The sequence below is a fragment of the Symphalangus syndactylus genome, chromosome 5 (genome assembly GCF_028878055.3).
Source record: "Symphalangus syndactylus isolate Jambi chromosome 5, NHGRI_mSymSyn1-v2.1_pri, whole genome shotgun sequence".
Taxonomy (NCBI): domain Eukaryota; kingdom Metazoa; phylum Chordata; class Mammalia; order Primates; family Hylobatidae; genus Symphalangus; species Symphalangus syndactylus.
This window is the reverse complement of record NC_072427.2, coordinates 33,685,516-33,712,239: the sequence shown is the minus strand read 5'-3', so window position 1 is coordinate 33,712,239 and position 26,724 is coordinate 33,685,516. Positions and strand designations below refer to the sequence as shown.

Genomic DNA, 26,724 nt, shown 5'->3' with positions numbered 1-26,724 from the left:
TGTGTTGGTCACTTGCCCTGTGTGGATTAATTATAATCTTTGTTTCATGACACATTATTATTTTGTTTTGTTTTTTTGGGATGGAGTCTCACTCTGTTGCCCAGGCTAGAGTGCAGTGGCACGATCTCACCTCACTGCAACCTCCACCTCCCAGGTTCAAGCGATTCTTCTGCCTCAGCCTCCTGAGTAGCTGGGACTACAGGTGTGTGCCACCACGCCCAGCTAATTTTTCTATTTTTAGTAGAGACAGAGTTTCACCATGTTGGTCAGGCTGGTCTCGAACTCTCGACCTCGTGATCCGCCTGCTTTGGCCTCCCAAAGTGCTGGGATTACAGGCGTGAGCCACCATGCCCAGTCTCATTATTATTTTTTAATAAGACAATGAATACCCAGAGACCCAATCAAAGAACTAAATTCTAAATCTAAAACATTACCAGTGACTTACATCTAACTATCTGCCTCCCTTTGGAGGTAATCACTATCCTGCAATTTGCGTTATTATTCTTTTGTTTTTCCTTTTTCCTTTAGTTTTCACACACACACACACACAATACACATATATATGCCTAAACAATGTTTAATTTTGATTTTGAACAATATAAAAAAGGCATCACAGTCTCACTCTGTCTTCTGGGACTTCCCTCTTCTTATTGAACATATTTATTATTATTATTTTTTTTGAGATGGAGTCTTGCTCTGTCACCCAGGCTGGAGTGCAATGGCGCAGTCTCACCTCACTGCAACCTCTGCCTCCCGGATTCAAACAATTCTCCTGCCTCAGCCTCCTGAGTATCTAGGATTACAAGCATGTGCCATCACACCTGGCTAATTTTTTTTGTATTTTTAGTAGAGATGGGGTTTCTCCCTGTTGGTCAGGCTGGTCTCAAACTCCCAACCTCAGGTGATCTGCCTGCCTTAGCCTCCCAAAGTGCTGGGACTATAGGCGTGAGCCACCGCACCCAGCCAAAAAATACATTTTTATTACTAATCTTTTGTGGTTGTATGTGCTGCAAATGTCTTCTGTCGGTTTGTAGCCTGTCTCTTCACTTTCTTTAGGGTGTCTTCTGAAGAATATAAGTTTTAAATTTTTTTTCTTTTTTGAGACAGGGTCTCGCTCTACTGCCCAAGCTGGAAGTACAGTGGCATGATCATGGCTCACTGCAGCTTCAACCTCCTGGGCTCAGTGATCTTCCTGCCTCAGCCTCCTGACTAGTTAGGACTTATAGGCACGTACCGCCAGACCTGGTTATTTTTATTTTTTTGCAGAGATGGGGTATTGCCTGTTGCCCAGGCTGGTCTTGAACTCCTGAGCTCAAGCAATCCTCCCACGTCAGCCTCCCAAAGTGTTGGGATTACAGGTGTGAGCCACTGTGCCCAGCCAGAAGTTTTTAATTTTAATATAGTCAAATTTATCAATCTTTTATGATTTGTAATTCCATTTTTCCTATTCTCTGGAAGACTTTGGATAAAACTAAAATAATTTGTTCCTTGAAAGTTTAAGATTAATTTGTAAAACTATCTGGGCTTCGTGAGGTTTATTTTGTGTGTGGAAATTTTTAAACAATTTCTATTTCTTTTATAGTATTATGACTATACAGGCTATTTCTTGTCAGATTTGTTATCTGACAGATTTGTTATTCTAGGAATTTATCCATTTTATCAAAGTTTTTAAATTATTAGCATAGTGTAGAGAACTCTCTTATTACTTTTTATTTATTTATTTTTTTTAGGCAGAGTCTTGCTTTGTTGTCTAGGCTGGAGTGCACTGGTTTGATCTTGGCTGACTGGAGCCTCTGCCTCCTGGGTTCAAGCGATTCTACTGCCTCAGCCTCTCAAGTAGCTGGGATTATAGGCGCATGCCACCATGCCTGGCTAATTTTTCTATTTTTAGTAGAGACAGGATTTCACCATGTTGGCCAGGCTGGTCTTGAACTCCTGACCTCAAGTGATCTGCCCACATCAGCCTCCCAAAGTACTGGGATTACAGGTGTGAGCCACCATGCCCCGCCTTATTACCTTTTTAAATTCTGCTGTATCTATAGTTGTACTGCTTTTTTTGGTGATTATATTATTTGTGTCCTTTTTCTCTTAATCTAACCAGGGTTTATCTGTTCTGTTAGTTCTTTGAAATCATCTTTGGACTTTTTTGGTACTATCTATTGTACCTATTTTTATTTCACAGGTGTTAGTTCTTACCTGTTATTATCTCCTTTCTTCTATTTTGTTTGGTTTATTCTGTTGTTAGAGATGTTTTTAGGCCTCTGATTCTGGCACTTTCTTTTTTCTTTTTTTTTTGAGACGGGGTCTCCCTCTGTCAACCAGACTGGTGTGCAGTGGCGCAATCTCAGCTCACTGCAACCTCCGCCTCCCAGGTTCAAGCGATTCTCCTGCCTCAGCTTCCTGATGACACTACATTTTCTGATCTTTGTAACAGTTACAAATTACTACAGGATATCAAGTAATAATCTATTAAGAATCTAGCACAATCCCCTTCATGTGGTGAACATGCAACTACATGGTGACTATACCTTGTAAAGAGATTACATCAAACAAGCACAAAAGCAGACTGAAAAGGAACTAAGACATGAGCCAGGAAGACTGAGAGAACTCTAAATCAGATTTCCTTTTCTGAGCTGGACTGATCTCCTGATTAGAATCTGAACCTCACCTTTAGAATAAAATGCTTTATCTTGCATTCAATGTGACTAACATAATAGTGTAAGATTATATAGACAGTTTAAATTTTAAAAGACGGTTGAGAATAGAGAAGAACAATGTCTCTAGAAATATAAGCCAATGGAAAGGATGCAAGCCTTCAGATGTTTTCACATGTAAACTTATATGTACAAGTATACACAAACACAATCTATAATTGCCAACACCAAACATGTGTTCTACAAAAAGCCTTGTTATGTCCCTGTTATTCCTCCACCCATTCCCAGGGCCAAGCCCCTGCTATGAATAAAACCATCATTTTTAACAATAACTGGCCTCACCTTGTAAAGAATCTAAATTTCTAATAAGAAAATGTAGAGAGAGAGAGAGAATATGTACCCATGATCGGGGAGAGCTGACACAGACCAAGTATCCATAATGAGGGAGGAACAGACAGCACAAATCATGTATTCACAAACGGAGGCAATGTAAATAGAGTCAAGGTGGCCACAGAATATTTCTTACCTGAGTATCCAAAGGAAATACTGGAGATGGGGCTCAGGTAGATGCCTTTGCCATAGGCTGCTCCATGCAGCTTGCAGGGAAACACCAGGATGAGTAATATGAGCCTGGGCCCTCCCATGGCTATTTATTAGGCAGCAGCAAGGCTTATCCAGCCCTCTGTCCCTCCTTCTACCTTCTCATTCAAGTAACCCTAAGCACCTATTCTCAGAAAGCCAACTGGCTGAAAAGCAGATGCAGGTTAACCTGCTTGCCTATGAAGTGCTACATAACTGACGCATTGGAGAGTGGGAAATGGTAGAACCACTGAGTCAGTCCCTCAGCATTCATTTTCCTGTCTCCAGGCCTTGGTACATATGCAGATTCCAAAAAAGAGGAACTACAGAATGGGTAGCCAGAAGGAGGGCCAATACACACTCCCTGGAGTCTCTCAGGGCATAGAAACAAGTCTCCCATATGTACTCCTTGAATGAATAGCCACATAAATTGAAAAGCTCTAATAGATTAATTCATCACAGTGGCTACAATCAGCAATTCCATATTCCTGCTTACAAGTACATTCCCATTCCCCAAACCACCAAAAAAATGCAGCCTGAGATCAAATACACAACAGCCGCGTTCTCTATTCATACAGTTCTAACTTCCTCTCTAGGGAACTCCACAAGACAGGTTAGGCTTGAGGACACTGAGGCAAAAACAGCTTACTCTAGAGCAGCCTTCCACAGAACTGAGTAGGGAAGGGAGCGGTAGAAATATAGGAGAAAGGGGCACAGCCTCACCTGCAGTTTGGTGTAGGATGCATTGACCAGCCCATTGCGCAGGATCGAATGCCAGTTCTCAATGTGGGACCCACTGTAAGGCAGGGTAGAATCCATGTCTCCTTCTGATATGAGGTTCCCAGGAACACTCCCAAGACTGCCATTCCCACCCATTCTCACCCACACAGGACATGAAGATGGACAGGTACACCTAGTGATGGACACGCACATGGATACGGTCATTGGCACGCAAGATGTGTGTGTGTGGTTAAACTCTGCGTCTCTATTTCCAGTCCCATCCTCTCTTTGGTGCTTCAGCTACTCCCATCCTAAATCCTCAACTGCTGGTTCAGTATTTTTATTTGCCTATTCTCCTGACACTTCAAATTCAATAAATTCATCTGAAAATCAACAAATTTATCACTGACCCCAAATATGGCTTCCAGTTCTGACTTCATGTTCTATTTTAATAAAAGGGTGCTACCACTCCCTATAAGTTCTCTTTAATACCTCTCTTTCTTTTTCCCTCCTCTCAAAATCAGGCATAAATAGTGGATTTTTCCATCAAAGTAGCTTTCAGATCTGTTCTCTCCAATCTATTTCTTCAGCCACATCTTTTCACATGTAAATGTCATTTTTCCTCAACTACATCATAAATAGTTTGAGAATAAAGACCACGTTATATGTACCTTTTTGTCCTTTATAGCACCTACCACAATAGCATTTAGTAAGTATCTGCTGACTGGTTGATGGACACATGTAACACAAACTCATATCTCAAGCGCATTCTTCTTGCTCATCCCCGCCCCCTCACCACCCCCACTGCCCAGCCCCCAGCCTCCTCACTGGAAGGCAAAGGTGCTGCCATAGAGCTTCTTGGCGGTCCGGAACCGAGCCTCCTTGGCAGGAGGGCTGCTCAGCAGGAGGAACTGGTGTGAGGTGTGCATGAACTTCAGCTGCTGCCCAGGGTGGGGGTGGAATCAGGAAAACAGAGCAGAAATCGAGATCAGGGAGGGAAGGGTTGGGGATAGGGAAAAAAATCAGGCTTGCATTAACCCCACACAAGGGAAATATGCTAAGGCCCAAAGACTAAGTTGATGGACAGAGCAAAATAGGCAGATCTAGGACCAATATGGTTAGCTGGCTTACAGCCCCTCCCTGCCCCTCACCAGAAATTTAAAGCATTTAGAGGGAGAATGGTCACTTACCCTGCTGAGAGGTAGTTTGACAATGTGTGACCTGTTGCTAGAGATGATCCTGGGAAGAAACAGAGAAAAAAATAAAAAGGATAGAATAATTAAGTATTTAAGCTATCCTTCCTGAACAAGCCAGTCTTCCTCTGCCTTTAGGAGGATAAACAAGGATTACTGGGCTGTCCCAATTGTGTGAAACGTCAAGGTCACTATCTGGATATTCTTGTGGGTGATAATGCTTGTGAATAAAAAAGTAAAAATGAAGGTAGTGACCAGACACAAGCTAATTACTGGGGAGTTAAACAATGGATGAAAAAAAAAGGGGTGGGAGGAGGGCTGCTACAAGTAGGGAGTAAAAAGGGTAGAACAAAAGGAAGAGCGCAGAGGTCACCTACAAAAAAAGAAAAGAAAAAACAGAAAGAAGAGGTCTGAATTAGAATGGTGACAACTTATACCTGGGATTTAGACTCAGATTCAGACCTGGGCTCAGAAGCCATCCTTCCTGAGCTTAAGAGAAAACATGAAAGCTCTCAGGAATGGAGAGAAATGGAGAGAAAGTTACTGTCTAGGCTGGAAAAAGAAACAGAAGAAACTAGAATGAACTTCCTTAGGAGTCAAGGACAGACTAAGCTCTATACAGGCTGAACACAGAAGATAGAAGAGAACAGACATAAAACACTGAGGGCTCAGCAAGAGAGCACTATCTCCCATGTGGATACAGTTTGCTGTTGTCTTTGTTTTTTGTGCCTCATCTATGTACCTGTGATGCCACCGCAGATGGTCTATGCCTAGTTATTCCTCAGGCTAAGAGGGAGAAAGCTGTTGCACTGAGGAAGTACTGAAGGCTGACTAGGAAGAGGGAGGCAAACTAGAAAGGGAAAGCTATGTCAGGAAAACAACAGAAATTGAGATCAGGAATAGATGGCAGCAGGGACAGTCAAAATCTTGGCTAGGAGAAGAGCACAGCAATAGTGCCTCAAGGCTCTGGACATTCTATATCATCAAGGAGGCCCAGAGACAGGGCAAGGGGATAGCAGGAAGAGACAGACCTCTCTGGATGCAAAGAAAACTTAGTTAAAATTAATAGTGTTAATTTCTACATGCAAAGGACACAAAAACCTATTGGTGGTGACTATAGTTAGTAACAATGTGTACTATTCTTGAAAATCACTGTGGTAATAGATTTTAAGTGTTCTCACCACAAAAAATACATATGCGAGATAACGCATATGCTTATTAGCTCTACTGAACCATTTTGCAATGTACACATATTTCAAAACATCATGTTGTACACAATATATGTAATTTTTTTTTTTTTTTGAGACAGAGTTTGGCTCTTGTTGCCCAGGCTGGAGTGTAATGGCACAATCTCAGCTCACGGCAACCTCTACCTCCCGGGTTCAAGTGATTCTCCTGCTTCAGCCTCCCGAGTAGCTGGGACTACAGCCATGGGCCACCATGCCTGGCTGATTTTGTATTTTTAGTAGAAATGGGGTTTCATCATGTTGGTCAGGCTGGTCTCGAACTCCCAACCTCAGGTGATCCGCCCGCCTCGGTATCCCAAAGTATTGGGATCACAGGTGTGAGCCACCGCGCTCGGCCCTATAATTTCTATTTGTCAATTTAAAAAATAAATTAACAAACCAAAAAAGGAAACAAACAACAAAACCTACTGCGAAACATGGAACATCTACAGAGAACTTGAAAAATCACGTCAGCTGCACATTGTGGCTCACGGCCGTAATCCCAGCACTTTGGGAAGCCAATCAGGAGGATCACTTGAGCCCAAGAGTTCAAGACTGGCTTGGGCAACATAGGGAGACTCCATCTCTATTAAAAAAAAAAAAAAAAAAGCTCCCTCCCTCCCTCCCTCCCTCCCTCTCTCTCTCTCTCTCTCTCTCTCTTTCTTTCTTCTTTCCCCTCTCTGGCCCAGGCTACAATCTACTCGGCTTGCTGCTGCCCCCGCCGCAGACTGCCTGGGACTGCCGGCGCGCGCCACCGCTGCCTGCCTTTTCTCCTTTGGATGCAGGCACGCGTTCGCCATCTTGGCCACGCTGGTCGCCAGCCCCTGACGCCGAGTGCTCTGCCCGCCTCAGCCTCCCGAGGTACTGGGACTACAGACGGAGTCTCGCTCACCCAGTGCTCGGTGTTGCCTGGGCTGGAGGGCGGTGGCGTGGTCTGGCCTCGCGGCAGCCTCTACCCCCCGGCCACCTGCCTTGGCCTGCCAGGGTGCTGGGATTGCAGCCCCTGCCCGGCCGCCGCCCCATCTGGAAGGTGGGGAGCGCCTCTGCCCGGCCGCCCCGTCTGGGAGGTGAGGAGCACCTCTGCCCGGCCACCCACCGTCTGGGAAGTGAGGAGCGCCTCTGCCCGGCCACCCACCGTCTGGGAAGTGAGGAGCGCCTCTGCCCGGCCACCCACCGTCTGGGAAGTGAGGAGCGCCTCTGCCCGGCCGCCCCGTCTGGGAAGTGAGGTGCGCCTCTGCCCGGCCACCCACCGTCTGGGAAGTGAGGAGCGCCTCTGCCCGGCCACCCACCGTCTGGGAAGTGAGGAGCGCCTCTGCCCGGCCACCCACCGTCTGGGAAGTGAGGAGCGCCTCTGCCCGGCCACCCACCGTCTGGGAAGTGAGGAGCGCCTCTGCCCGGCCACCCACCGTCTGGGAAGTGAGGAGCGCCTCTGCCCGGCCACCCACCGTCTGGGAAGTGAGGAGCGCCTCTGCCCGGCCACCCACCGTCTGGGAAGTGAGGAGCGCCTCTGCCCGGCCACCCACCGTCTGGGAAGTGAGGAGCGCCTCTGCCCGGCCACCCACCGTCTGGGAAGTGAGGAGCGCCTCTGCCCGGCCACCCACCGTCTGGGAAGTGAGGAGCGCCTCTGCCCGGCCACCCACCGTCTGGGAAGTGAGGAGCGCCTCTGCCCGGCCACCCACCGTCTGGGAAGTGAGGAGCGCCTCTGCCCGGCCACCCACCGTCTGGGAAGTGAGGAGCGCCTCTGCCCGGCCACCCACCGTCTGGGAAGTGAGGAGCGCCTCTGCCCGGCCGCCCCGTCTGGGAAGTGAGGAGCGCCTCTGCCCGGCCACCCACCGTCTGGGAAGTGAGGAGCGCCTCTGCCCGGCCACCCACCGTCTGGGAAGTGAGGAGCGCCTCTGCCCGGCCGCCCCGTCTGGGAAGTGAGGAGCGCCTCTGCCCGGCCACCCACCGTCTGGGAAGTGAGGAGCGCCTCTGCCCGGCCGCCCCGTCTGGGAAGTGAGGAGCGCCTCTGCCCGGCCACCCATCGTCTGGGAAGTGAGGAGCGCCTCTGCCCGGCCACCCATCGTCTGGGAAGTGAGGAGCGCCTCTGCCCGGCCACCCTGTCTGGGAAGTGAGGAGCACCTCTGCCCGGCCGCCCCGTCTGGGAAGTGAGGAGCGCCTCTGCCCGGCCACCCATCGTCTGGGAAGTGAGGAGCGCCTCTGCCCGGCCTCCCATCGTCTGGGAGGTGAGGAGCGCCTCTGCCCGGCCGCCCCGTCCGGGAGGAAGTGAGGAGCGCCTCTGCCCGGCCGCCCCGCCCGGGAAGAAGTGAGGAGCGCCTCTGCCCGGCCGCCCCGTCCGGGAAGAAGTGAGGAGCGCCTCTGCCCGGCCGCCCCGTCCGGGAAGAAGTGAGGAGCGCCTCTGCCCGGCCGCCCCCATCTGGGAAGAAGTGAGGAGCGCCTCTGCCCGGCCGCCCCGTCTGGGAAGTGAGGAGCGCCTCTGCCCGGCCGCCCCGTCTGGGAAGTAAGGAGCGCCTCTGCCCGGCCGCCCCGTCTGGGAAGTGAGGAGCGCCTCTGCCCGGCCGCCCCGTCTGGGAAGTGAGGAGCGCCTCTGCCCGGCCGCCCCGTCTGGGAAGTGAGCAGTGCCTCTGCCAGGCCACCCCGTCCGGGAAGAAGTGAGGAGCGCCTCTGCCCGGCCGCCCCGTCCGGGAAGAAGTGAGGAGCGCCTCTGCCCGGCCGCCCCGTCTGGGAAGTGAGGAGCGCCTCTGCCCGGCCGCCCCGTCCGGGAAGAAGTGAGGAGCGCCTCTGCCCGGGCGCCCCGTCCGGAAAGAAGTGAGGAGCGCCTCTGCCCGGCCGCCCCATCCGGGAAGAAGTGAGGAGCGCCTCTGCCCGGCCACCCACCGTCTGGGAAGTGAGGAGCGCCTCTGCCCGGCCACCCCGTCTGGGAAGTGAGGAGCACCTCTGCCCGGCCACCCACCGTCTGGGAAGTGAGGAGCGCCTCTGCCCGGCCACCCACCGTCTGGGAAGTTAGTAGCGCCCCTGCCCGGCCACCCACCGTCTGGGAAGTGAGGAGCGCCTCTGCCCGGCCACCCACCGTCTGGGAAGTGAGGAGCGCCTCTGCCCGGCCACCCACCGTCTGGGAAGTGAGGAGCGCCTCTGCCCGGCCACCCACCGTCTGGGAAGTTAGGAGCGCCCCTGCCCGGCCACCCACCGTCTGGGAAGTGAGGAGCGCCTCTGCCCGGCCACCCACCGTCTGGGAAGTGAGGAGCGCCTCTGCCCGGCCACCCACCGTCTGGGAAGTGAGGAGCGCCTCTGCCCGGCCACCCACCGTCTGGGAAGTGAGGAGCGCCTCTGCCCGGCCGCCCCGTCTGGGAAGTGAGGAGCGCCGCTGCCCGGCCACCCATCGTCTGGGAAGTGAGGAGCGCCTCTGCCCGGCCACCCATCGTCCGGGAAGTGAGGAGCGCCTCTGCCCGGCCACCCTGTCTGGGAAGTGAGGAGCTCCTCTGCCCGGCCGCCCCGTCTGGGAAGTGAGGAGCGCCTCTGCCCGGCCACCCATCGTCTGGGAAGTGAGGAGCGCCTCTGCCCGGCCTCCCATCGTCTGGGAGGTGAGGAGCGCCTCTGCCCGGCCGCCCTGTCCGGGAGGAAGTGAGGAGCGCCTCTGCCCGGCCGCCCCGTCCGAGAAGAAGTGAGGAGCGCCTCTGCCCGGCCGCCCCGTCCGGGAAGAAGTGAGGAGCGCCTCTGCCCGGCCGCCCCGTCCGGGAAGAAGTGAGGAGCGCCTCTGCCCGGCCGCCCCGTCCGGGAAGAAGTGAGGAGCGCCTCTGCCCGGCCGCCCCGTCGGGAAGAAGTGAGGAGCGCCTCTGCCCGGCCGCCCCGTCCGGGAAGAAGTGAGGAGCGCCTCTGCCCGGCCGCCCCGTCTGGGAGGTGAGGAGCGCCTCTGCCCGGCCACCCATCGTCTGGGAGGTGAGGAGCGCCTCTGCCCGGCCACCCATCGTCTGGGAGGTGAGGAGCGCCTCTGTCCGACCACCCATCGTCTGGAAAGTGAGGAGCGCCTCTGCCCGGCTGCCCCATCTGGGAAGTGAGGAGTGCCTCTGCCCGGACAGCCATCGTCTGGGAGGTGAGGAGCGCCTCTGCCCGGCCGCCCATTGTCTGGGAAGTGAGGAGCGCCTCTGCCCGGCCACCCATCGTCTGGGAAGTGGGGAGCGCCTCTGCCCGACCACCCATCGTCTGGGAAGTGAGGAGCGCCTCTGCCCGGCCACCTATCGTCTGGGAAGAAGTGAGGAGCGTCTCTGCTTGGCCGCCCCATCTGGGAAGTGAGGAGCCCCTCTGCCCGGCCGCCCCGTGTCTGGGTAGAAGTGAGGAGCTCCTCTGCCTGGCCGCTCCGTCTGGGAGGTCTACCACGGAGGCCAAAAGCAATGTGGGGGCTGGACGTGGTGGCTCACGCCTGTGGTCCCGGCACTCTGGGGGGCGAGGCGGGTTGATCACTTCGGGCTAGGAGTTCGAGACCAGTCTGGCCAACTTGGCGAAACATGAAGACTACAACAGACAAACCAACCAACCAACTCAATGACAACAAAACAGGTCTACCCTGGAGTCATACTCTAATTTTTTCTATTTTCCTCCCTTTCTGATCCTTTATCCCACTTTCTTTTTCTTCCTCTTCCTTCTCCCTCTTCTTTGTCAAATAGAGGATTGAGTTATTATCACTGATCCATATAAAGTCCCTCTCTCATTTATTTTAACTCCCACCCCCATTTCTATTCCCCGACTTCCCATGTGCAACCTTCCTAATATGTTTGATACGCATCTTTTTGTTTGTATGTATTTTTAGAAAATGTTTATTGTTTTTGTATGCAAAAAAAAAAAAAAAAAAAAAGTAAAAAAAAAAAAAAAAAAAAATTTAATAATACCATTACCCTGAAATCCAATAAAGCCTGTTGGAGCTTAAAAAAAAAAAAAAAAAAAAAAAAATTAGCTGGGTGTGGTGGCGCATGCCTGTGGTCCCAGCTACTGGGGAGGCTGAGGTGGATCACTTGAGCACTGAAGGGCAAGGCTACAGTGAACCATGATCGCACCACTGCACTCTAGCCCGGACAACAGAGTGAGACCCTATCTCAAAAAAAAAAAAAAAAAAAAGAAACAATTAAAACAAGATTAAAAATAAATTTTTTAAAAGAAAAATCATGTCAGAATTTGTGGGCTTTTTGTAGGATGTGTTATTTTCAAGGCAAGGTATATCAACAAACTCCAAGAAAAAGCAGCCATTACTGCCTATAACCTTGGGAAGGATGTTGAAACCACCACTAAAAGAAGGTACAGGTTCCATGTCTGATAACTCCCTCCCTCCTCATAACCCAAGAAGGATGAGCCATTCTATCCATACCACTGCAGGAGAGGATGGGCCAGGGGATCCAACTTGTCCATCTGTTTCTTGATTTCCAAATATGAGCCCTGAAAGACAATGGCCATAACGTTATCTCCCTGGAGAGGTGGGAGCCTACCTGCTTTCTGCTTTTCACAGAGTGACTATTCGGGTCCAGGGCAAGGTAGGCACCAAAGGCCACATAGAGGAAAAAGGAGATGAGGTTCCCACCCTCAAGGAGCCCTAGTCAGGCTGGGAAGACTCATAAATAAATATGAAAATGACTGAAGATGCTTACAAAACAACATGCAGGTGGGTCTCCCTCATTTTATGCAATTCCTACAGCCCTAAAAAGTTGATTGTAAATCAAAAAATTAATAAAATCAATGTCCCAAGAAGATTAGGCTAAAGAATCCTGTGGTAAATCTTTAAATAAAGCAAAGCGTCCTCCTGACAAGTAAATCATTCCTCCTAGGTGTATCTTATGTGTAAATCTCAACTGTGATATACAGGATTTGCTGAGAAGAGGCCCACCTGTAAATGAGTACAAATGAATGTCTATTCATGCAGAGATTGCAGACGAGGGGTGGGGAAGTCTGGTGAGGGACCGCCTTGAGTCAAAGGATGGTCACTGCTCCATGTGGCTGCCCCACCCCTAGAAGGATAGAAGATGTAGGCCCCTGTGTCTAGTTCCTTACCTTCAAGCCCCCCTCCTCCTCACCCTCCCAACCCTGGGCAGAGGTCTTTCCTTCACTTCTTAACTCCCTAAGAATTATGGCAAAACATTAAATATGAACAACTTGTAAAGGAATTAACAGCAAAGGTAAAGATTGAGACACAAAGACTAAAGAGAATAAAGAAGAGTAACAGAGCTAACAAAACGGAGAACAGGAATTGGGAAGGTTAAAGAGGAAAGACTGAAAAAAAAAAATACAGTGAGTAGCATCTCTAAATCTTCATCCCACTCCCACAAATTACAAACAGAATAGGACACTTGAACTGGGCAGGCAGAGGAGAGGGGACAGAGAAGGCAGAATACCTGGGTCATCTCCCGAATAGACATCACACTATCCAGAGCTTTCTGAAGCCGCTCATAATTCTTCTTCTGTGGAGAATCAATGGGAAGAGAAGAACCAAATAAAGAAAAGTGGAGGAAAGTAAGATGTGATGAAAAGGGGCTATATGTACCAAAAAAGTCTAGGCCCAAGGAAACAATAGTATGTCATGGAAAGAGTATTAATGTCAGACAGTTCTGGGGTCACATGCTAGTTCTCTTTTATCAGCTGGGAGTAATAGGGTAAGTTATTTGGCCTCTTAGAACCTTTAGCATCCCTTTATGCAAGTGAAGATTAACTCCTATCACCCCCATAGAGATGTTCTGAGGACTAAATAACATATATACTCTGTATAGTAATGACAGTAATAGTGAGGTACTATGCTGGGTACTTGTGATGGTTAATTTTGTGTGTCAACTTGACTGGGCCATGAGGTACCCACTCATCTGGTCAACCATTATTTCTGGGTGTGTTTGTGAGGGTGTTTCTGGTTGAGATTAACATGTGAATCAGCAGACTGAGTAAAGCAAATTGTCCTCCCTAATGTGGAAGGGCCTTATCCAATCGATCAATGACCAGAATAAAACAAAAAGGCTGACTCCTCTGCCCCACCCCGCCATGAGTTTGTAGAGTTTGTGGGTATTCCTCCTGCCTGATTGCTTAAGTTGGATTATCAGTCTTTTCCAGTCTTTGGATTTGAACTAAAAAGAAAATGGACTCTTCTTGGATGTTGAGCCTGCAGGCTTTCAGACTAGAACTTACACCATTGGCTCTGAGTTTTTGGTTTTGTTTGTTTTTTTGAGGCAGAGTCTCTCTCTGTCACCCAGCCTGGAGTGCAGTGGTGCGATCCCGGCTCACTGCAACCTCTGCCTCCTGGGTTCAAGCGATTCTCATGCCTCAGCCTCCCAAGTAGTTGAGATTACAGGCGCCCACCAACATGCCTGGCTAATTTTTTGTATTTTCAGTAGAGACGGGGTTTCACCATGTTGGCCAGGCTGGTCTTTGACTCCTCACTCCAGTCAAGTGATCCGCCTGCCTTGGCCTCCCAAAGTGCTAGGATTACAGGCAGAAGCCACTGCGCCCAGCCCAGTCTCCGATTTTCAAGCCTTGGGACTGGGACTACAACTATACCACTGGCTCTCCTGGGTCTGCAGCCTGCTAACTGTAAGATGTTGGGACTTCTCAGCCTCCATAATTATGTGAGGCAATTCCTTATAATAAACCTCTTTCTCCTTCTCTCTCCATATATATCTCCTATTGGCTGTTTCTCTGGAAAACCCTAAAACAGTACTTTACATATATTACTTCTTTTTCTTTTTTTTTTTTTTTGAGACAGAGTCTCACTCTGTCGCCCAGGCTGGAATGCAGTAGTATGATCTCAGCTCACTGCAAGCTCTGCCTCCCGAGTTCACGCCATTCTCCTGCCTCAGCCTCCCGAGTAGCTGGGACTACAGGCGCCTACCACCACACCTGGCTAATTTTTTGTATTTTTTAGTAGAGACGGGGCTTCACCATGTTAGCCAGGATGGTCTTGATCTCCTGACCTTGTGATCCGCCCGCCTCGGCCTCCCAAAGTGCTGGGATTACAGGCGTGAGCCACCCACCCAGCCTACTTCTCATTTTTTTTTTTTTTTTTGAGACGGAGTCTCGCTCTGTCACTCAGGCTGGAGTGCAGTGGCGCAATCTCGGCTCACTGCAAGCTCCGCCTCCCAGGTTCACGCCATTCTCCTGCCTCAGCCTCTCCGAGTAGCTGGGACTACAGGCGCCCGCCACTACGCCCGGCTAATTTTTTTGTATTTTTAGTAGAGACGGGGTTTCACCATGGTCTCGGTCTTGATCTCCTGACCTCGTGATCCGCCCGCCTCGGCCTCCCAAAGTGCTGGGATTACAAGCGTGAGCCACCGCGCCCGGCCCTACTTCTCATTTTTATAATGATCTGCAAAATAAATATTATCCCTTTTTACAAGATAAGGAGATTGAAGTTTAGAAAGGTTAAGTGACTTGCCTAATACCCTTCAAATGGGGAGTAGCAGAATCTCAAATGGAATCCAGGTCTGTCTGGCTCCAAAAGCCCTTTTTCCCTATCATAATGTAACTAATATTAATTCTTCTCCCCTTTCTGTGTCAAACTTGGCTATTTATTTACTGAAAGAGCTAAATCACAGAGTTTAAGAATTCTGTCCCTATTCCAAGCCCTGTATATACCAGAATGTCAGCCCATAGTCTCCCACTATCTTTTACCATTTCTGTTCCTTAGCCCTGACTTTCTCAAGTAACATACCTTAGGGTTAAAGGCCAGAGTCTTGGGATCAGTGGGGTCCACCACAGAGGGATAAGGCTCAAAGATGATGCTCTTTCTAGGGGATTCTAAAGCTGCCCTACACATGGCCACCAGCAGATCCACCACCTTAGGGGAATGGAAAAAAACAGGGCAGAAGCTAAATGATTTCCCAGTACTGGGAGTCACAGAGTATCCAGTATTTCTCTCTGATGTTCTTTTAAAAAGCAAATATGTTTAAGGCTTTTAAAATAGAAAATACAAGCTCATAAAAATTGAAGTAATACCAAAGTAATTAAAGAAAAGATAAAAAAACCATCTTCCTGCCCTTAATCTCAATCTTCACAGCTAAGTACTAATGAGTCTGATGTATATCCTTCCAGATAATTTTCCTACGGAAGTATTTTTTCTTTCTCTCTCATTCTTTTTTAAAGAGACAGGGGCTCACTCTGTTACCCAGGCTGGAGTGCAGTGGCGTGATCATGGCCCACTGCAGCCTCGACCTCCTGAGCTCAAGCCATCCTCCCATCTCAGCCTCCCAAAGTACTGGGATTACAGGTGTGAGCCACTGTGCTCGGCCCTTTATTTTCTTACATGGACAATTTTACTACATATACTGTTGTATTTGCTTTTTTATATAACTATGTTAAAATTTTCTGTCCATAAATAATACCTATATAGTATGTCTACTCTAAGGATATCCCATAATTTCTTTAACTGGAGCCCCTACAGATGGGGTTGTATCCATTTTTTATTTAATAAACAATACTACAGTGGATATCTTATATACAAAAGCATTTTTGGAAGTTAAATTCCAAGAATGAAATTGCTAGGTTCCTCTGTCTTTCTTGATCCCAATTTCCCAGCCACATTTCCCTCCCCTATACCTCTGCTCCAGTGGCCACCTCCTCTGCAGCTCCAGACATGACACCCAGTGTGTAGAAGGAGAAGACGCATAGTTCACGAGTACAGACAGCTGGCTGAAAGGGTATATTAAACAGATGGTGGTGGGATGGGGTGTGCAATAAGGTGTAGGCAGAGAGGGACAGTCTTGACCTCAGACAACTCTAAAACAGGGTAGGAATTTGAGGCCCTCTATATCAGGAGAAAACTACCAATAAAGTCTTAATTAAAATGCCTTACTGATAAGTTTGGGAGTTAACACTGTCTCCCCTATGAAGCCTTCCCTGATCTTCCTATGAAGTCAGATGTTCTCTCACCTGATTTTTAACAATGCTAATATCTCTTCTATAAACTTAATATACATTGTGATTTGTCTGTCTCCCATCTGGACTTAGAGTCCTTGAGGACAGCATCATATCCAATCATCTTGGTCAATATCTGATCCCCATTTTTAAATGTCAGGTGGACTCTATCCTAAATAAATATTCTCATATCTTCATTTCTCTAAACAGTACTGCTGAGATTTGTTTTCTGAGAAAAATCAACAATTTCTAGAGTATCAGGGTGTACAGACAGAATTTTACCTTGACCACAGACCAAGGAAGAAGGAAATAAAGGAGAGAAGTGAAGGGGACCTGGTTAAGGAAGACGGTCATAGAGTAGGGACCTATACCTTCAGCATAGATCCATTTTGGAAGACATGCTGCTCATCACACACCACACAGTACTCATTCAATGTTGGAATCCTCTGTTCTGCATACTTCATGATCTGGGAAAAGAACAGATTCTAAGTCTTTTGGAAGTCCTGGCACACACAGATATGGGAAATAATTTCAGCTTTTTTTTCCAGCTACCCTCCATCCTCCCAGCCCCATGCCTAAGGTAGGATATATTCTTAGGCTGTGTACTTAAACTGATGGCCTGACTGCAGAGCTAAGACTGTATGGTATAGTAAAAATAAGAACATGATGTTTGATTGAGAAGACCTGGGTTAACATCCTACTTCTAATACTTAATGGCATATATAATTTTAAGCAAGTCAGTTAACCTGAGCCTTGGTTTCTTTGTTTATATAGCAGAGCATTATTCGCCTCATAGGGGTATTGCAAGAAATGAGATGATGTCCATGAAAGCATTTTAAAAATATAAAATGGGTGCTAATCAAACTATTAAAAGTACTTGTAATTATAGGCTGTCCCTCTGGGATAGGAAAGCATTCAATCAATTAGATGGCAGAAGGTCCTGAGAAGCCATTTCAACTACCTAGAACAATTAGCCAGTCCACTGGTCAAAACTACAGACAATTCTGTGCTAGGAAGATAGGAAAATCCAGAACTAATGCAGCAATATCCTACAACTTTTTTTTTTTTTAATGACACCCTGTCTTAACACAGCTTTTATGCATCAGTCAAGTTTTTCCCATTTCACATGATTTTAGGCTGGTAATGGGACATGCAAGAGACTTTATTCATTTAATGCAGATTTACTGAAAGCCCATTATGTCCCCAGCTCTGTGAAAGGTCTTCTTGATTATGAAATAAAATTAAAGGTTGTTTTCTCAGAAGCTGAACTTCAATAGGAGAGATGTGGCATGTTTATAAATTAATAACAATTCAAGGCAGCCCATAGTATGCGACACATAGGTGCCATACGAAACAAAAAAAATCATAACAGTTCAGTGAGGGGAGACATCACTTCTAGGTAATGCATTGGCGTAATGGCAATTTTATGGAAAAGGTGCCAACTGACTCTTGATGGCAAGAGGAAGATAGGAAGAATTACATGAACAAAGGTTAACAGAGATGCAAAAGTGAAAGCATGAATGCCCAGGGAATAAAGAGATTTTAAAAAGCAAATGACCAGTGGTAGCTGAGCAGTGAAAGGGGTCTGTGAAGAATACTAAAGATCATTTGAGCAAGGGCTATTGGGAATCATTAAGGAAATTAGTGTCAATCTCACTCTCAATTCATGTCATATGAGTCTTGACACCCATACACTTAAAATTGGCAGTGCCTCATTGGCACTTGATCGTAAGTGGTAAGTATTGTCTTTCTAGTAATGCTGTCAGGTTCTTGAAGATGGGAACAATGCCTTCTTTCCTTCTACCATTAGTTCTGGAAGCAAAGCAATTCAGGAAGTATTTGATTGAGGAGCTGGGAGGTGTTAGCAGACCAAATGGGTCAGACAACAGGGAAGGGCTTTGGAGTGACAATTTTGACTTGATTACCTGAACGAGGAATCCATACTCCAGAGTGGGAATGTTCTTGCAGTGACCACTGACCTGGTGAGAGTAAAAAGGCAGACCCCATGAACCTCCTATGAAGCTGGGGCCTAGATAGACCTGACTCTTGCCCATCACCTAGGACTCTCCTAAAGCAGCTAAACCCTAGCTCAGAATCCCGAAGCTGGAAAGGAGACTTTTAGACATTTTTGCCAAAGGTTCTGGAAAGGGGCTCACCTGTCCTTAACCCTCCTTCAAAGTAGACGGAATAGGTTAGTACAGCAGCTACAGTTAACTACAGTCCTACTCACAAACTAATAAAATCACACATGACTTCTCCTTGAGATTCCCATCTCCAGACTCTCTGCTTCACGGCCTATCAGAGAAGCTTGCCAGACAGTTTAGACGTAAGTTTTCTACTGTTAAAAAATGTTTTCCAGCTGGGATGGTGGCTCATGCCTGTAATCCCAGCACTTTGGGAGCCGAAGGAAGGTGGATCACTTGAGCTCAGGAGTTCAAGACTACCCTGGCCAACATGGCAAAAGCCCGTCTCTACAAAAATATGAAAAATTAGTCAGTCGTGGCATGTGCCTATAGTCCCAGCTACTTGACAGGCTGAGGTAGGAGGATCATGAGCCTGGGAGGCAGAGACTGCAGTGAGCAGAGATCACCACTGCCCTCCAGCCTGGATGACAGAGTGAGACCCTGTCTCAAAAAAAAGAAGTGTTCCATTCTACTCACTCATGGTACATACTTAGGTTTGATTTATGATGCCTAGACAACCATACCCCCACCCCATTTTGAGAAACTACACTTCCACATTTCCACTCCCACCCTCCTGATAGCCAAGTCAAACCCTCCCCAGCCCATGTACCAAAGGAGAGGTCCGTGCTGGGGGAGGGAGGCCCACGTGCTGAGGGCACAGGAGACCTGCCTGGGGGCTGGGAGGGTAGCCAAACACTTCCACTTTGGGGTTCTTCATGGTACAGGAGATGGAACGGTTCATGAGGCGCCCAACCCGAAGCTCTGGTACACCTAGTTTGCCTTTCAGCATGGAGTCCTGTATGATAGGGAAACTGGGAGACCTGGAGAGAGAGAGAGCAAAGAGAAGTGATAAAACTGGGGATTTCATAGGAGCCCTAGAGGGGACTGGAGATAAGTGAGCCCTAAGTCAAAAGTTCTAAACCAAAGAAAGACAAACTCATATCTGAGGAAAGTTGCACTGTATCTTAAACACTATTAAAACAAGTAAATCACGCATCTGAATTAAAATTTTTATGTCATCATCTGTGGGTTCTTCACATTGGGACACTGAGGGTGGGCAGAGGCAGAGGATAGGTTATTATGTTTCTAAGCCAAGTATGGAATAATCCCTTGGAAAGGCTGCCTGTTTTTCTTACTGAGAGAGAGAGAAAAAAAAAAAATAGAGAGAGAGAGATTGTTAAACATTGCACTAGGCAAGAAGTAGTTGCATCCTAAAGGGCCTAATATTGACTATCTGACTGTCAACAATGATTCCTGGGAAGCTACAAATCCGGGTTTGTGTTTGCCTTTGGGAATATCAGAAGACACCACAGGGGGAAAATGTAGACCTGGGGTCAAAGAATGGAGCAATATTTATTTCCAGAACCTAGCAAGGAATTACTGCCTGTTCTCTGACACTTTCTTCTTAGGATGGGGAAACGGATCAGGGCAAAAGAACAGAAAGATGGAAGATTCGGCATACATTTCTCAAAATACATATCACGAGCTAGGTATTCTGTTTTACATAAAGGATTAGGTATTAACCTTGGGTAAGGAGTAGAAAGGTAAGGACACATAGTGAACAGGATCATGTGAGTGGTGTCAGTAGTTAAAGAGACAGAATTCAGGGAAGAGAGGGGATAGAAAAGTTTATGTAATCAAGAAGGTGGGGGTGGGGGCTATCACAAGGTGTTTACAGATGATCAGCTTTAGGGAGCACTTACTTGGGGATGGGTGAAAAGATGCTGAGGCCAGCTCGGAACTTCTTGATGGTACCACTTGCCTTGAACCAACTGTGCCTTTTCTCCTGCTGGGTCTTCAAGAAATCGTTGCTCAGATGTTTCCATTGTTGGGATGTAAACATACCCAGGATCCTGAGGGATCAAAAAGAATGAGCTTAGGCAAGATGAGGCAGGGTCAAGAAATAAGGACTAAAGAGAGGCAAATAATCTAAAATTCAGACCCAGGGACTGCAAAGCTAGTTGTGGTAGGGGAATGTGTATCTGAAGACCCCTTAAAATGACCTTAGTAAATAAAAAAATCACCATCCCAGAGCACCCCTTCACCCTAGAGGGTACCTAGCCTAATGGCCAGAAAAATTCAGAGATGCTTTGCCTTTAGAGTGAGATTTCAAAGGTGAGCCTTCAAAGGCTGCAAACCTTGAAATCTACTGCCAAGAATGACTATACTGTTGACAAGGAAACAGAAGTGGTAGGATGGAGGTGAGTACCACTCTGTTCCTTGTGAGTCATGAAGAAAGGGAGTAGGGACATAAAGGGTACTGACATTGTTAGGTGAAAAATTATATTCCCAAATTTATGGTTTCCAATTTGAGCTGCGCCCTTAGCTAGATTTGTCAATCCTTTCACTTGTCCTTGATCAATTCTCTCTAGCATTACTCTAAGGTATTGTTCTAAATCCTTATTACCTTCTTTAAGTTACTAACTTCATCTACAACCAATAACCTCTCTTCCTTCCTAAGCCATCAGATATCGGTTCCCTTAATTTTCCAACCCTACTATAAAATCTACTTATATTTCCACCCTACCTTGATCCCTCCATTTTCTGGAGGTAAAGTGACCCTTCTACCTAAGATCAATCCTTCGATTTGTGCTCTAGATCTCAGCCCTGACTTGCCTTTTTAGGGACCTTGATGTGTCAATCATTCCCCTTTCCTGTCAGTTCCTTTCCCAAAGTCAACAAAAAATGTTAATTTTCTGCACCTTAGTCTAGTTAACCTCTCCCTGTTGCCTTCCCATCCCCACCCAAATTTCTCAACCCATACTCATTGTTTCTATGTTGTTGCCAACCACTCACCTCTCAACTTTCTGTATTCTGGTTCCTACCTTCACCACTAAAATTGTTCTCCTCCTGATGCTAAATCCGATGGAAACTCCCAGGTTCTTCCCTTATCTTCTCTGGCATCTGGCCCTCCTTGCAGAACCTGCCCTCCTTTGTCTTCTGTGCCACCATTCTCTTCCTATTCTACTCTGACCTACCTGCAGTGTTTCTTCTTCCTCTGCCTACCCTGCTGGTTTCTTCAGGATTTCGTCTGAGTGTTTAATGGTATTTAGTCCTTGATCCTATCTTCTTTTCCCACTATCATGCCCTCCTTTGGCAATCTCATATTCACTGGCTGTAACTTCTTCCCACACACATTGATGCATATCTTCAACCCTAACCTCTCCTGTAAGTAGCAACTTGACATATACTCCGATAAGTGGCAAATTGACATTTCGGACAAGCATCTCTACCTGCATATCTGAAAGTTACCTTTAAATAACATGTCAAAAATGGAACTAATTACCTATCCTCATCCTACAAACCTGCTCCGTTCTCATATCCCTATTTACACTGGTGGTATCACAATTTACCCAGACATCTAGGCGGAAACTTAAATGTATTTCCCACTACTCTTTGGCCCTTATGGCTATATTCAGTATATCTAAATCAGTCTTCAAGTCTTATTGATTTTACACCTCACAAATCTTTCTAATCTGTCTCATCTCCATTCTCACTTAATCACACTTTAGCTCACTATAATCTCACTATAATCACACTTTAGCTCAGGCCTTTAGCATCTCGTCTTGACTTTTACAAAAGCACCCTACTACACTAGTTCTGGTCTCTTGTCTCATCCCCTCCTACCCATTTTGTATAATGCTACCAGAATGGTTTTTAAAAATAAATCTGACCACATCATTTCTTTGCCTAAACCCTTCAATGTTCACACTGCCTACAGGATAAAAGTCTAAGATCCTCTCTAACTTGAACCCTTCCCTATTCTCTGGCTTTGGCTCCTACACCCCCAGCTTGTATTTTATCAGCAATATTTAACTACCTGAAGCTCCCTACACACATACTGCTTTATGTGACTAAGCCCCTGCAAATGTTATTCATCCTCAGAATCTGTCTACATGGACAACTCTTATCCATCCTTGAAAATTACTAATCACTGGCTGGGTGCGGTGGTTCACACCTGTAATCTCAGCACTTTGGGAGGCTGAGGCAGGTGGATCACTTGAGGCCAGGAGTTTGGGACCAAACTGGCCAACATGGAGAAACCCCATCTCTACTAAAAATACAAAAATTAGCCGGCCATGGTGGTGGGTGCCTGTAATCCCAGCTACTTAGGAGGCTGAGGCACAGGAATCACTTGAACTCAGGAGGCAGAAGTTGCAGTGAGCCCAGATCATGCCACTGCACTCCAGCCTGGGTGAGAGCAAGACTCTGTCTCAAAAAACAAAACAAAACAAAACAAAAAACAAAGGAAATTATTAATCATCACCCTTTCAACAGACTGAGTCACTCTTCAATGTCCTTTCTAAACCTTACATATTCACCTGTATTACAATACGTATCCAGTGGACTCTATTTGAAACTTCACTGAGAGTGGAAAATATGCTTCATTTCTTTGTATACCAAATACTTAGCTTAATGCTCAACACATTCAATAAACTAAAATTGAGTTCCTAGAGACTTACTCTGAAGAAACCACTGGAGAAATATGAATAGCATGACTCTGATTCCAGGGTAGTAAAAATGTTAAGTAGTGATGAGCCTCTTTTATCTCTAGAAAGTCTCAGGTTCTGACACCCAAGAACCATATACTCTCTCTCCACAACCTTAAATCTGGCTCCCTAAATTTATTTTAGCTTTTCCTCGGCATATTTCAGAAAGACATTTTTGGAAGGAGGCATTCCATCCAAGGCTCTGCCTGTCCATCCATATATTTCCATCTCTCTTTCCTTCCTTCACATGTCCATGACCAGAAAAGACCAAAGTTCTTACTTTTTCAACTGAAGACCCAGCCCAAATCCTTCCTTATTTGATGGCTGGAAAACCTCAATTGATGGTTCTGCAAAGAGAAGAGAAGGCTACTAGTAAGTACATATCTCTTGTCTTCCTGGAGTCCAAAGCTCAGTGGAATAGCTTCTGTACATTCTAAAGATCATAGCTGCTGGGTACTCTAAACAGTAATGGTGGAAGGAAAAAACATCTGAGGCAGAGGGCAGATTCTAGAAGCTGTCATATGAATCTGAAATATCCTCAGGAGGATGTTGAGAAAAGGAGGAGAAAGAAATTTTATCTTGGAACCAGAGAAAACAATGTCATTAGGCAAGAAGGCCTTTAGGGAATGGTTATTAGGCAACAGGGGATGAAGATACCAATTACAGGGGACTAAAAAGCCCCTACCAATAGCCTGCAGATTGAGCCCAAGGGCCTTGTTCCTAATTTTTTTCTACCTCAGTTAACTTAGGGCTTTGGATTAGACCACTCAGACCACCCACTTGCCCAAAGTCACTGCCTTTACCTGGTCCATCTAGGTACTGGGAGAGAGAAAATCGCAGCCTCAACACAATAGGTTCTGTCCGGAGGACCTTCCAGGCTGTAGAGACTTCCTCCTAAAAGAAGAAGGGAAATAGTTTCCAGTTTAGCAACATAGAGGAATGGACCTGAAATTTCCCCTATATGACACACACATGCACATGACAGTACACACCACTGTCTGCTGATGGTCTAGGAAAGACAGAGATGAGGAATATGTGCTCCAAATACAGCACTCGGGAACAAGACTCCTGGCCTACATGACAAATTCCACAAGTCCAGCTAGACATGTTGTTGGCAGGTACTAGCCCCACTTACATCGAGGAAGCTGATGTTGATGTGGAGGTCAATGTCCACGTCATCGATAGTTCCATATTCTCTATAGAGACACAGGTGACAACAGGTGAGACTCATTAAGGGAGAAAGAAGGGAACAGAAACTGAGGTGGAAAGAGAACTGAGCCTGGGGACGGGGAAAGGGAAGAGGGGACGACAGCTTTGTACCTAGGGTCTTAGCTACAGCCTTACACCACTTACATGATCAGGATCTTCTCCCAGGCCAAAAGCATTTCTTACCTGAAAGGTGAAACTACTGGCCCAGAGGGGTCTAGGATAAGAGGGAATTCCTAAGAAAAGTGGCCTTACTCTCTACTCTCTACTCTCAGCCAAGCTCATTTATTCTGAGCATCTTCTATCATTAAGTTCATAATTTATCCCACTATCACCATAAAAAGAAAAACTTCTAGCCTTTTAACAACTCAGAAAGAAGTGACTTGCTCCCCTGTCACCCCTGAAGTAGAGTCCCACCTGATGGATACAGAGTTCTCACTGTAGATCTCCTTCACGGCTTCAATGTCTGCATCAAGCTGTGGGTGTCGATACAGGTCAGCTGCACAGCTCCCCTGAGATAGCAGCAAAAATGGTGGTGGAGAGAGGTGGAAAAAGATGAGGGAAAGAGAGATAATAAAAAGAATATGAAGAGACACCAGGAACAGGAGAAATCAGACAGCAGTATAGGGGAAGTAAAAGCCACTTATGTGAAGGGGTTCTCAGTGGTGACCCTAGCAAGGGATTTCATTAACAGAGGTCTCCATCTCATCATGACTTTAAAAAGGTTCAGCAGACCAAATGTAGGCTTTTGCCTGGAGTTCACTTCCTTAAATCTCCAGCTTTTCTCTCAGACCTTGACCAGGATACCTTCTATGACAACTCAGAACAGGCTGAAGAGTTAAAAGGTTTCCTAAGATTAGTTCTAAGTGAAGAACATTCTGAGAGTCTGGGTATTTCTGCTCAGGACTGTGCCCTGGGTAGTGATGGCATTAAGCAATCGCTGGCAGAGTAATCTTTTAAGATGTGACCCTAATGAATGAAACTACCCCCACTGGCTAGTGTTATAAAAGTCAGAAAATAATTATGTCTAATTAAGATCATATGGAGAGTCTCCACATACAGAGGATGTAGTTTACTCGGGAACAGGTATGACTCCAAAGAAAGAGCAAGGGCACGAGATCAGCTCTGACAAGACCATGCTCAGACCACATCAACATTATAACCTCATCTCATCTGTGCTGCAGAACCTCTTTCACTCCTGATGTATCCAAAAAGCGGCACATATCTAGACCATCCAACATGGGGGTCTTGGGAGATGTAACCTCACCTGAACTCCATAGAGAAATTCCTCTGATTCATTATCTCCCTCCGAGTCGTCATCATTCCAGAACTGGCCTTTGATGTCCTAGTGACGAGAAATAAGGATATCATGCTTTGTTAGGTCCCTATTATCCCATGGAAAGGCATGGGATGATATGATGGGGAACAGATTCCCACAAAGATGGGGAAAAGATAGAAAAACTGAAGCCCTGATCCCTTTACACCTTTCACATCACCCTTTGGGAGAGTCTCGGTCTCTTCCTGATATGATCATATCCATAGACTAGCTCTTAGTGGGACAGAGGAAGACATCTAGGGAATTTTGGCCTTCTGAAGTTTCAGTATGATGACTGAGAGGCTCTGGTAGCCAGTAGGAGAGAAATGCAAATGACTTCAATGTCAAGGTTGACTCCTAAGCACATCTGGGTTCCAGTACAAGCTGGCCTCTTCCAGGATCATTACCTAAGACAGTTCCCAAGCACACCTAAGCTCTCTCGTCTCATTATTTTCTTTCTATCCTTTAAAGTATTTAACTCTCCTCTCCCTCCCCAAAAAAACCCACCTACACAAACACATCAAGTAATACTGTTTCTGTGCCCCTTCCCTTTCCTTTAACTTCAAATAGCCACTCTATCTTCCAAAAGGGTAGAAGGGAAAATACCAAGAAAGGGTGAGATCTGCACTTTGTCTCCTCTACTCTTTGAACAATCAGTTGGAGAGGTGGGCAGTCAGTTCTCACCATTGGGTCAGTGGGTCACACACACTCTCAGGTCAGTGCTAGGCAGCACCCCTCCATACCACCAGCCGAACCAAGGCCAACGAGATGGGCATTTAGGAGACCACAAAGAGACAAGGTAGGGCACGATGTCAGGGACAACTGGTGATCTGTTGGGGATGGCAGGCTCTGCTGTTGCGGTGGTTAACAAGTCACTGTCCTGCGAAAGTAGATAATAATGAGTTTCATCACCACTTAATAGCTGGGTGGTGTATATATACAGGAACACGTATTTATCAATACACTTTTTTTTTGAGATGGAGTTTTGCTCTTGTCGCCCAGGCTGGAGTGCAATGGCGCGACCTTGGCTCACTGCAACCTCTGCCTCCTGGGTTCAAGCAATTCTCATGCCTCAGCCTCCCAAGTAGCTGGGATTACAGGTGCCTGCTGCCACGCCCAGCTAATTTTAATATTTTCAGTAGAGATGGGGTTTCACCATGTTGGCCAGGCTGGTCTCAAACTCCCGACTTCAGGTGATCTACCGGCCTCGGCCTCCCAAATTGCTGGGAATACATGTGTGAGCCATTGCACCTGGCCATTAATGCACTTTTATTATACATACAGA

General features: G+C 46.9%; 1 protein-coding gene across 4 annotated transcripts in view; it reads right to left on the bottom strand.

Moving 5' to 3' along the window:
• Positions 1-26,269, bottom strand: part of PARP6 (poly(ADP-ribose) polymerase family member 6) — a 31,176-nt gene extending 4,907 nt beyond the window's left edge. Inside the window, exons 1-18 of one of the 4 annotated variants that reach the window (XM_055277897.2) lie at positions 26,124-26,269; positions 25,392-25,469; positions 24,542-24,636; positions 24,054-24,114; positions 23,722-23,812; positions 23,199-23,265; positions 20,132-20,281; positions 19,039-19,249; positions 18,171-18,224; positions 16,617-16,712; positions 15,928-16,020; positions 15,044-15,169; positions 12,747-12,812; positions 11,729-11,796; positions 5,144-5,192; positions 4,782-4,894; positions 3,957-4,029; positions 3,181-3,250 (exon numbers count right to left, since the gene is read on the bottom strand). In XM_055277897.2, coding sequence (XP_055133872.1) covers positions 3,181-3,250; positions 3,957-4,029; positions 4,782-4,894; positions 5,144-5,192; positions 11,729-11,796; positions 12,747-12,812; positions 15,044-15,169; positions 15,928-16,020; positions 16,617-16,712; positions 18,171-18,224; positions 19,039-19,249; positions 20,132-20,281; positions 23,199-23,265; positions 23,722-23,812; positions 24,054-24,114; positions 24,542-24,636; positions 25,392-25,469; positions 26,124-26,126 — 1,564 coding nt within the window. In that variant the 5' untranslated portion in view covers positions 26,127-26,269. The remainder of the gene's footprint in view (positions 1-3,180; positions 3,251-3,956; positions 4,030-4,781; positions 4,895-5,143; positions 5,193-11,728; positions 11,797-12,746; positions 12,813-15,043; positions 15,170-15,927; positions 16,021-16,616; positions 16,713-18,170; positions 18,225-19,038; positions 19,250-20,131; positions 20,282-23,198; positions 23,266-23,721; positions 23,813-24,053; positions 24,115-24,541; positions 24,637-25,391; positions 25,470-26,123) is intronic. The other 3 variants (XM_055277898.2, XM_055277899.2, XM_055277900.2) reach the window with 3 other exon arrangements.
• Between the last annotated feature and the right edge of the window lie 455 nt (positions 26,270-26,724).